Source organism: Cebus imitator, unplaced genomic scaffold, assembly GCF_001604975.1.
Source record: "Cebus imitator isolate Cc_AM_T3 unplaced genomic scaffold, Cebus_imitator-1.0 Scaffold273, whole genome shotgun sequence".
NCBI classification, from domain to species: Eukaryota; Metazoa; Chordata; class Mammalia; order Primates; family Cebidae; genus Cebus; species Cebus imitator.
This window is the reverse complement of record NW_016107588.1, coordinates 1,374,401-1,385,191: the sequence shown is the minus strand read 5'-3', so window position 1 is coordinate 1,385,191 and position 10,791 is coordinate 1,374,401. Positions and strand designations below refer to the sequence as shown.

General features: G+C 50.1%; 1 protein-coding gene and 1 long non-coding RNA gene across 2 annotated transcripts; one reads left to right on the top strand and one right to left on the bottom strand.

Annotated features, from left to right (window-relative positions):
* Positions 1 to 1,753: 1,753 nt before the first annotated feature.
* On the bottom strand, positions 1,754 to 6,754 carry GPR50 (G protein-coupled receptor 50). Its single transcript, XM_017500884.2, has 2 exons — positions 6,430 to 6,754; positions 1,754 to 3,437 (listed from the first exon to the last, which is right to left on the bottom strand). The coding sequence occupies exons 1-2, from the start codon at positions 6,614 to 6,616 to the stop codon at positions 1,780 to 1,782; spliced, it is 1,845 nt and encodes a 614-aa protein (XP_017356373.1). The 5' UTR covers positions 6,617 to 6,754; the 3' UTR covers positions 1,754 to 1,779.
* Positions 5,506 to 8,155, top strand: LOC108284214. Its single transcript, XR_001817137.2, has 3 exons — positions 5,506 to 5,971; positions 6,463 to 6,543; positions 7,066 to 8,155. It is a non-coding gene; the product is annotated as an uncharacterized LOC108284214 (long non-coding RNA).
* Positions 8,156 to 10,791: the final 2,636 nt, after the last annotated feature.

Here is a 10,791-nt window from a genome sequence, read left to right as displayed (position 1 = left end):
TTGGGGGCCTGGATTCACTCCTTTCAGGGGGGTAAAGAGGGGTCTGTTTTCAGAAGCCATGTCAGGTACAGTCCAGAAATCCAAGAGCAGGCAGGCTAGGTCATCCAATGTCGCTGTACTAGTGTGAAGAACATACCAACCCCAGCATGCTCTCCTACCCCCCCCCCGCCCCCCGCCTCTCCACAGTTTGCTAAGTAAAGGGACTGAAGTGAGTGGGGTCAAGGGACTTACTCTGGCAAACGGCAAGTTGGTAGGAGGGATGGAACTTGCACCCAAGTCTTCTGATTCCCCCAAGGTCAGTGCTTTGCCACCCCTCACCCTGTACCCCCTCCCCATAAGTAACTCCAGTGGAGAAATGAATTTATTAACAAACCACAAACTAAAGCCACAAAACACTTTTATTTAATTGCTACCACAAATACAGAATAGAATTAAGGCAGAATAATGCATTTCCACTTATCCTCACAAGCTTTCATACAGTAAACTTTGCTTAAAGTGTCTATTTGAATCAGCAATTGAAATGTCTATTAAACAGCAGTTTTTTCTTTCTTGAATTGTGGAGAAAAATCATTTCCTGGTCTGTCAAGTGTGCTGATACAAGACATCTACAACTTAACATTGTGCATCACTGAACCTTAGCCAAGTTTGGTGGGATTGGCTGGTGTTGGCATCTCTTTCTCCTCCTTGCCCCCCTCACCATCCAGGAGGAATGCTCATTTACAACCTCCCAGCAGTACTTCATTTGCTTCTTGCTGCCAGTTATTACTTTGAATTCCCTTTTGAATGAAAAAAGAAATGTAAAAACTGTGTAAACACACCAGGCTGTTTAAAAAAAAAATCTCTGTGGTAAAGAGTAGTTATGATTTACAATATTAAAAACATTACCGTAATTCATCCTGGCAACTGAAAGATTGGATTTTGGGAGAAGAAACTAGTTTATGAATGGATTTGTTTCTCTGGAACTAAATGAAAAAAAAAATCCTGGCAAACGCTAAAAGAGGTAAATAATTACAAATAAGGTAAAAACATCTTATCATTTGCAACCATGTTTGACTATAAAAAGCACCAATGTTTGAACTTTCACAAAACAGAAATAATTTGGTGTGCCCATATCTTTCCTTTTGCCATTTGATCTCATAGGCATAAAAAAATGCATTTTAATAAGAGCTCATCAAATTGTATTCTTCAAATATGGGTCATATGTTGTTGCCGAAATTCAGGAAAGAAACTTTCAAGTACTTGTACTTGATCACAACCACTTTTCTGACTGCTGTTTAAAGTCCAATATAGAGGTACACATTTAAGATCATAAAGCTGTGCAGTCATATTAACGGAAGCCTTCACCACAACACACTTTTACCATTGCGCATGCAACCCTCTCCCAACCCCCTTGGGGAATGGGAGAAGAAAGAAGGAACAAGGCAGAGGAAATGAGGAAAGGGGAGGAGGGACACAGGAGTGGGAAAAAATCAGTCTAACATCAGGGATCACTGAGGGCTGAAGGTCGACCATAGAAGGAAAGGGAGGCTTGGAACAGCAGATGTCAAATTTGAGGGAAATTAAGGTCTCCAAAATAGCAAGCACATACACACTCACTCACACACACTTTTATAGAGTACATTAAGTAAAGGAGGAGTATGCCTGATAGGTGGATGTAGCTTACACCATATCTATGTGTCAGTGTCTGTGTGTAGATGCAGTAAGGTATCTCACTTTGGATTACGTATGCAAAACAAACTGGAAAGGGAACCATTGCCTGGCCACCCACGAGAGCATTTTTCACACAGCCATTTCATCTGAATAATCTTCAACATCAATAACCACAACATCATGGTCATCATTAGTAGCAGTGGTGACTACAGTAGTGTCAGGAATGTCAGCGACGGTGTCAGGCTCCAGCTGGCTGACAGCAGGCTTGGTGGGCACAGTGGCAGGACTAGAGGCTGACTCAGGGAGGTCACTGTCATCAGACTCAGGGTGGGCAATGGCAGGGATCTCGGAGCAGTGGGAGGCAGAGAGCTCAGGGTGGTCAGCAGCAGCAGGCTCAGGGTGGCTGGTGGTGGCAGGCTCGGGATAGTCAGCAGCAGTGGGCTGAGCATGGCTGGAAGCAGGCTTGATGTGGCCAGTGGTAGGTTTAGGATGGCTGGTGGCAGCACTGAAGGCAGACTTGGAGTGGCTGCCAGCAGAGACACAGTGACCAGTGATGGGCTTAGGGTGGCTGGAAGCAGGCTTGAAATGAACAGAGTCACCCTTGAAATGGACACAGGCAGGCTTGAAATGGACAGAGGCAGGCTTAGGGTAGACAGTGGCAGACTTGGGGTAACCAGAGGCAGGCTTGGAGTGGCCAGAGACAGGCTTGAAGTGGCCAGAGGCAGCCTTGGAGTAGCTAAAGACAGTTCTGTGGTGGGTAGAGGCAGATTTGCGATAGGCAGAGGAGGATCTGGAATGGGGCTTAGGGTGGCCAGAGACATGGTCGGGGTGGCCAGCTGCAGCATCACCAGGTAGTGGAACATTCCGGACATTCGTCAGAGTTTCCTCCACAGCAGGACAGGCATGGGGACTGTCTTGTTCAAGGGCTTGTTCAGGGGCTTGGTCACGAGCACGGGCACGGGTGCGGGCCAGGGCACGGGCCTCCTGCATCTCACGAATATCAGTGATGAGGCCAGAGAAGAATAGGATAGGGTGCCGCATAGCATGGAAGATGGTCCAGTATTCTCTTCGGAAATTTTCATTGAGGACCCCATAGATGACAGCGTTGAGGCAGCTGTTGAAGTAGGCTATGAAGTAGGCTGCAAGATAAAGCCAGTTCGGGATCTTGCCTGCCATCTCTTTCGGACTGACAGCCACCAAGACAGTGAGCACATTGATAGGGCACCAGCACACTGCAAAGAGGAGGAATATCACAAACATGGTTAGAAAATTGCGAACCTCAGCAAGCTGGTTGTCAGGATTCTGCCCGGCAGGGTCACGGGCCGCCAGGACTTTGGTCCAGATCCTCACATAGCAGAAACCCACGACGAGGAGAGGAAGGACAAAGTGGATGCAGACGATGGTAACGGCGAAGACAGGGTTGTTCAGATAGTTGAAGATGCAGCTGTAGGTGCGAGGATCGTACTCGATGGTGCCAATGTACATGTTGGGCAGGACAGCCAGGATGGTCATGATCCAGGTGACAACCAGGTAGATGCAGGTATTGCGCACACTGAAGATCCGCTCGTACTGGAGGCTGTGGCAGATGTAGCAGTAACGGTTGATGGCGATTGCCACGATGTTGAAGATGGAGCCAACCACACTCAGCCCTGTGATGAAGCCGACCATCTGGCACTGTAACTGGCTCAGATCCCAGCCCCCAATGGACATGGCATGCAGCATCAAAGGGTATGGGTAGATGGCCACCAGCATATCAGCCACAGAGAGACTGACCACAAACATGTTGCCTGAAAAACATAACAAGGGAGGGAGAAAGGGGAAAGACAGAGAAGAATAAATGATTTAAGTACAGAAATGTACACATTTAAGGTGCAGGGGAAGGCCAGCTGCATTATGACCATTTAGAATTCTGGAAATCTTTTAAAGAAATGCAGTTGGGTTTTTATTTACAAGCAGGTCCTACATGGCTCTGATGAGCAGCCAGGTTTGGGAGACCTGAACTTTGCCCACCTTTCTTTCCTTTCAGAACGACGTCATCTCTGCTATGAGAAAGAAGTGAACATAAGACAGACAGCAGTGAGCACAAAAGCCCTACCAGGAGCCTTCACACTCAGACAGGACCCTGCTGCCACCATCTTAGAGAAAAACAAAAAGCAAACGCTTACCTCACTGGAGGTGAGGAGGAGGGAGAAGGAGGAGGGGAGTAGAGGTGAGCTAGAGGGACCTGTCCTTAGGAAGGAGGCTGGAGAGTGGGGGACAAGGAGAGACACTGGAGGGAAGCCTCAAACTAAAAAAAAATAAAATAAAGCAAACAAAAAAAAAAAGCATAGTAACGTAATTAGAAAAAGATAAATTAGCCATCTCCCTCCTAAAGTCTAGCATTGCATTTATAACGAACACATTACTAGAGAGAAGATTCTGAGAAAAGGCATTAGAGACCATCTTCTTAAACAGTCTTTTCCGGTGGGATCAAGCAGTAATCTAAAACATGGCCAAGTCAAATACTTACCGCTCCTGAGGTAACCTAAGAGCGAAAACTGAGGGGAAGCAGGGAAGCCCTGTAAAATTTAGTCTGAGACCAAAGAAGTGGTGAGAGAGCGAGAGGGGAGGGTGGCGCGAGGTGGTGGGGGAAGGGGGGCGGTAATGGGAGAAAAATTCCTGCAAATTTGCAGAAGTGCCCGTTTCAGTTTCACGTCCCGTCCACGCGCAGAGCCGAGGACTGGCACATTCAGAGCCCTTCACAGGGCTCCCGGCCCCGGGCACTGAACTTTACTGGAGCCTGCAGGAATTAAACAGGATAGCGAAGAAGAATCACCCCCACTCAGGTCTTATAGGGCTGAGGTGGGAGCGTTTTTGTAAAACCTTTCACAAAAAGGAGAAGGAAGAGGCCAAGTGCAGGCGCAGAGCCCTCTTTCTTTGGAAACACCTCGTTGCTAATTAGCATTGGTTTGGCAAAATATTGCACTTCGTCTTGGACGAGGAGAAAATGAGCGCTTTTGAAAAGGGCAAAGGTGTGGATGCTTGTGCCTCCTTCCACCAGCGCTGCCAAGACTCGGCCTCAGCACTTTCTACCGAAGAGGTTCTTTCTAGGGTTTTCCCTCAAAGTAATGAATTCAGGGAAGTGCATCGGAAAAGAGAAGGGGGAAAGCCTTAAAAACAAAACCACAACAACCATAAAAGCCTTTATTTGAATTATAGGAGGAAGGAAGAAGGAGAAACAGCAAGAAAAGAAGAAGAAATGTAAAGGAAAGAAAATGGGCTTTGCAGGTCCCCCCAGGGACTCCATGGATCTGCACCTCGGGACGCACCGCAAGGGTGAAGGTGAAGTCCTAGTGTGTCGCCCCACGACTCCGGGAGACGAAGAAGAAATCGGAGACACCCACCAGACTTTGAAGAAAACTTTTAATGACTGTGTGCCAGTGAGTGCGTTTTGAAACTTGTTCGGTGTTCCTGAGTCCTTGCCCAAGCAAAGTAATCGCACAGACCCCGGCCGCCTCCATTCCCACCAGTGAGAATCCAGTTGTCTCCCACCCTCTCGGACCCCTTTTGGTCCCAACTCCTCAACCCCAGCCGAATGAGACCCAGGCGGAGGAAATTCCAGGCGCCGCCCCTTCCTCCCCCAACCTGAACAAGGAGTTCGGGCCCCCTTGCCCCTTCCCCTCCCCTCCAGAGCCCTCTCTCGCCCAACCTGTAAACCAGACTAGCGGCTTTGCATTTTCTGCCGCCCCCACCCCCAGCACAGGTCGCAGCGCCGGGCTTCCTCCCACGTTTCCCTCCAGCCCTGCTCGCCGCCCGCCCCCCGGCCCCCTGCCCCCGGCCTCCCGCACCCTCCCCCTCGGCAGTGGCTGGCAGCGGGGGAAGTCCTGCTAGCGGTTCCCAGACCCGAGCCCTTTGCATCCTCTCTGAGTCCCCCATCTCCCCTTCAGAGCTCTCTCGTCGCCCTCGCGCCAATCCCTACTCGGTTTTACCGCCTTCTATCCCTCCACCCCCAGCAACGCTCAGCTCCCAAGCCTCTCCGCCGGCCTGCCCTGCGACCTCCGGTTCCTGTTCCCCGCTTACGGACCTCGGGGTCTCCGCTGCCACTGCCGCCGTCGCTGCCACCGCCTGCTGTACCCAACCCGCCGCTCGCCCCTCTCTGCCGCGCCCTGGGACAGGCGCACGGAACTCGGCTCCGGCGGGCTCAGACCTCCCTGCTTAATTCTCTCGCGCGGGGGTCTGTACTCCGCCGCCCGGGATCTGCCCTGGAGCCGCTCTGTAGCCCCAGAGCTGCGGCGAGCGGGGTCTTGGCCGGGCTAGGGAGAAGCCACTGCGTTGCGCTCTGGTAAGCGCCGCCGCGGCCGCCGCCAACTTAACTTTCACGGAGCAGATCGCAGCCCCGCTGCTCCCTCCGCGTCAGTTTGGTCCGCGTTGCCTCACCGCGGCAGCCCTTGCTGCGTTCGGCTAGGCTTGCTGTCCCCGGGCAGCCCTCCTGACTTTCCCGCTCGGGTGCTGGATCCGTCCGCATCAGGCCCGGACGGAACAGGGATCCTCGGGCTGCCGCGCACCACGGGAACTTGGTGCCCAAAGCTAATTCTCTGAGCTCTCTTGGCCTTGAGAACCTCTACGTTTAGAGGGCCCAGCCAGAATACCACCACCCCCAGGCTTTCAGGGAATTTGGGAGTAGGGATGTTCAATGTGAGTGCACTATCCATAGATTCTCTATTCAGGGTGCTCAAAAACTAACGCCCAAGGGGTTGCAAGTCGCTGCACACTGGGTAGGGAAAAGAAAGGGTGGCTTACCAGAATTCCGGAGCTTCTTGTTCTTCGTCACAGCCAAAATGACCATGGAGTTTCCGATTAGGTCCACGACAATGGTGATAACCATTGCGCAGAACATAAAGATGATTAGAGCCGGTGGGTAGTCTGGCTGGGGTAGCTTACAGCCAATACAGCCATATGGGGTGGGAACCGCTAGGGTAGGCCCCATGTTGCTGCTGGAGATCGTTAAGATCTCCCAGCAGGCTCAGGATCAGCAGCTGAGTCCAGACAGCGAACACCTGCTCTGTCACCAGGAGCTCCAGGAAAGCGTGCCTCCCTCTCTGAGAGTCGGAAAGCAAATGACAGCATCCCGCCCCTCTCCGATGAGCTTTTAAAGCCTCAAGAGGCGGCCAGCCCCACCCCAAATCCCTCCCCTCGACCAATCAGAGTTCCCTGAACACCCCCGCCTTGGCCACCCTCTATTTTTGGACAAATCCACAGTTAGGTGTCGTCTTGCTTCCGACTGCCTTGTAAGTGCTTCCCCTCTAGCCAGCCCTCCCTGCCTTTCAATCTCCCAGGTACCTTGCAAGCATCGTTACTAGCTCGGAGTCCACCTCCCCCTCCCCACCAGCCGCTGCGCATTCGTTTCTAGCAAGTTCTTCTCCCTCCCTCCTCTAGTGCAAACACCTGGCAAAGAGACATAGATTGCAGAGGGAGCGGGAGCAAGGGGTCTTTCAAATGATCTGGTTTCAGCCCAAGCCAGTCCGCAGCCCCCAGCAGGATGTGGGGGACAGCCGGTGGCCCCTTAAACCCTAGATGGTTGCCTCTGCAGTATCCTTGTGAGGTCCATCTCACACCCCATGCCCTTGCCTGTCTAGAGCCTTCTGTGCCCCGCGGGGAACTGGGGACTACTGCTCGGAGCTCCCAACCCCAATCTGGGTCCGTAATCCCTAGGGAAGTTATCCCAGCTCCTGTTCTCGTCAGGAGCCGCTTGGCTCCCTTACCGGCAGCCGGGAGGAGCCGCTTATTCCGGTCCAGGTCTTGCACTCTCCATAAAGAGATGTACCCTGCGCCCAGCTCTGGAAGCAGGGAGCGGGTCTGCACCCTGGGACCCAGGGAAGGCAGCGGTGGCCACTCGGTCCTCAGCTTTGGGGCGAACGGGAGCGGAAGCTAGTCTCCTTCCCAGCTGCGGGTAGCCCAGCGGCGGGAGCCACGGGACGCTTTGGGAAAAAGTAAAGCAGGCAATAAAGCTCTTTTATTGGGCCCCCTCTTCTCGAGGAAACCCAGGACGAGAGGCTCTCACTCCGCTCCCCTCTCGAGGTGCGCTCTACTGAGCGGTACGGGGCAGTCAGGCAGGCTGAGGGAGCTGCGCTGCAGCTGTGGGAATGGTGCGGAGGTGTCAGGCGGCAAAGCCAAGAAGCCGCTGGCTGACCGGCGACCCCTGCCTCAGTCAGGATTCATCTAGGTCTTTCCACTTTCCCATCCCCTTCTGGGGTTCTCGTTTCGACCCCATCCCTCTGAGGCCGCGCCCACCGCCCCGACCCCGCGGTCCACAATGCGGATCTCTGTTCCGGTGCGTCACGGTTACCCGGCGGTGCTCCCAGGATCTCGCCGCACAGGGACCACGGAAAATTCGAATATTTGGGCAAAACTAAAGGGGTGCGATTCTGACACTCGTTCCTTCAACAACAAAAATGCCCTTGGTCATGGGAATGCATTTTTGCCGCCTGCTAAAAGTTACGGCTACGGACGAGAAGCCTTCCAAAATCTCAGTAAACACCTTGAAACTTGTTCCAGACTAGTCTTCTTGCCACAGTAGGGGACAGGGGGTTGCACTGGCCAGGAGCGCCATCGTCTGGACACAGCCGCCCTCTTGCCCCGGGGTGGGTGGGGGGACGGACAAAGCAGGGTGGTAGGGGCTGGCTCCGCGACAGACTTCAACGTTAAACCCTTTAACGAAAAAAAAGAAAAACAGACACTGTTGAAAACCAAGATTGCAAACACTGTCTCTAGCTAAAAAACCTAAAGTGGGAATGTGTTCCCCTGTTTGAAAAATGAAGCCCCCTCCACAATCCTGCGGCTTTCACTTCCTTGAACTGAATCGGGCGCGAATTACAATGTCCAGCCTGGAGGCTTTTCACATTCATTATCTCACTGCTCCTCGCTGGCTGGAACTCTAACCGCGCGCTCTCGCATTTTTCCCCGTAATTGCAGCTAGTGAAGGAGCTCCAGTGTCCTCCCCTACACAGCTGTGCGATCTGGTGAGAGGCCGGCAGTCAAAAGCCCGTCCGCATAGTGGAAGATTTTGTAGGATGCACATCAGGCTGTTCTTGCTGGTTCCCCCAGAGTTTGAATACCTTCACTTGTGGGAAGGAGCGCTTTTGAAATCAAATAAGCAAACAAAATACATTTGAGGGAAAAAAAGGAAACAAGCATTCTACTGACTTAAGACATAAGAGTACCTCCGCCCCAAACAAGCCTGTGAGGAGAGCTTGCAAACCCTTAGCAGGCATTGCTACACTCCATTGTGCTGCACTTCTGAGATAAGGTGACCCTAGGGCCCCGAGAATTCCTTACGGATGTGGTCTGAACAGCCCTGGGATTGAGGAGTAGGCAGGAGAGAGAGGGTGAGCTGACCCCCGGCCCCTGCCCCTGCTTGAACACTACTTGACCATGACCTGGTGGGACTTGGGTTTTCAATACTAGACAAGAGGAAAAATGTGAATATTTTAGTAATATAGGGGGACAGAAATATGTATCTAGTTAAATTAATTTTCTTATTTTTATGAACTTGTCTTAATAAAGATTCTGAACATTGCTCCAGTACTAAGAAAATCAGATATTGAATCAGTTGTAAGGATACATATGAGGGAGAGAATCTCTTCCTGTTTGCAAAGGCAAAACAAGTCTCATGTGCAGTAAGTTCAATTACTTTGGAATAGTTAAGGGGGAGTCCTTTATTGGATAGAGTGTAGTGTGCAAGGTTTAAGATTCCAATGGATTTTTAATTAAGTCTCTTTGTAAAAGGCTTCTTAGGAAGCCCTAAATAACTGGAGTGCACAGAAACCCTTTATTTGAGATTTAAAAGCTATTAAGATATCCAATCCAAATAGAAAAAACCTGGGACATTCCCTGAGGAATGACAGACGGCAAGTGAGCAGTTTCTGCTCAGGAATGGGTAATCCTTCTGCGCACGTGAGGGTACTGCCTGTATCTTCAGTTCTCTGATTTGCAGCGGCAATGATGGAAGGTTGCCTTTCATCAAACGTTCTAAGCTCTCTGTTTAACCCTCCAGCACTATAATAATACCTTGCTTGTAACTAGTGAGCCCAGTTTTAAATAAGCATAACATCGTTTTCAAAAGTTCATTAGGAAAATGTTTTCTCATAACAATGTCATTAAATCGATGGGAAAATTGATGCCCAGAGAGGTGAAATAACTTGTCCAAGGTCATGCCAAGGCTTAAATCCAGGCTGGGTTCCCTCTCAGCTTAAGGTCTTTCTTCCATGGCACAACTCCATAAGACAGTGTTTTGCTCTGGAACTTAAAAGTGTGGAGTGTGTGTTCTCTTTTTTGTTGCCGCTGTTCTGGTTTTTGTTTGTTTGTTTTTATTGGGATGCAATTCATATACTTCATATACCATAATATTCACCCTTTAAAGTGTAGAATTCAGTAGTTTTTTGTATATACACAAAGTTGTGCAATCATCATTATCTAATTTCAGAACAATTTCAACACCCCAAAAAGAACCCTCATACTAATCAGTAGTCACTATAATCTGTGTAACCTCCCAGCTCCTATAAACTATGAATCTGCTTTCATTCTCTATGGACTTGCCTATTCTGAACATTTCACAAAAATGGAATCTCTTAATACATGACCTTTGGATCTGGCTTTTTTCCCTTAGCATAAGATTTTCAGGTTCATCAATGTAGTAGGATGGGTCAGTACTTCATTCCTTTTTATGGCTGAATAATATTCCATTGCATAGATAAACTACATTTCATTTACCCATCCATTGGTGGATGCTTGAGTTCTTTCCACTTTTTGACTATTGTGAATAATGCTGCTGTGAACATTTTGGGTTCTCTTTTAGTCCCAAGCAGCCTTGGCCCAAGTTAGACAGGTGGAGGGTCTCTTAGTGCCAGCTCACACCTCCCCTCTCCCCCAGATAGATATGGACAGCCAACCAAGGCCTGTCCCAAGCATTCCAACTTTCTCTGGCCAATGCTTCTCTGAAGCTACTAGATCATTTGTTAAAACTACATGGTACCATTGGTTGATACTCTAATGTATAAGACTAGCGAAATGAGAATTTGATGCAAACTCACTAAGAATGAAAATGTCTTTCAGTTGGAACACAAGCAGAACATTCTCAATTTGTTTCCACACATTTGGAGATAT

Bases quoted from the DNA above. Each gene is read 5' to 3' on its own strand.
- GPR50 (XM_017500884.2), bottom strand. From the start codon at position 6,616: ATGGGGCCTACCCTAGCGGTTCCCACCCCATATGGCTGTATTGGCTGT. The intron at 3,438-6,429 runs GTAAGCCACCCT...TATGTTTTTCAG, and splicing joins CAAGAAGCTCCGGAATTCTG to GCAACATGTTTGTGGTCAGT.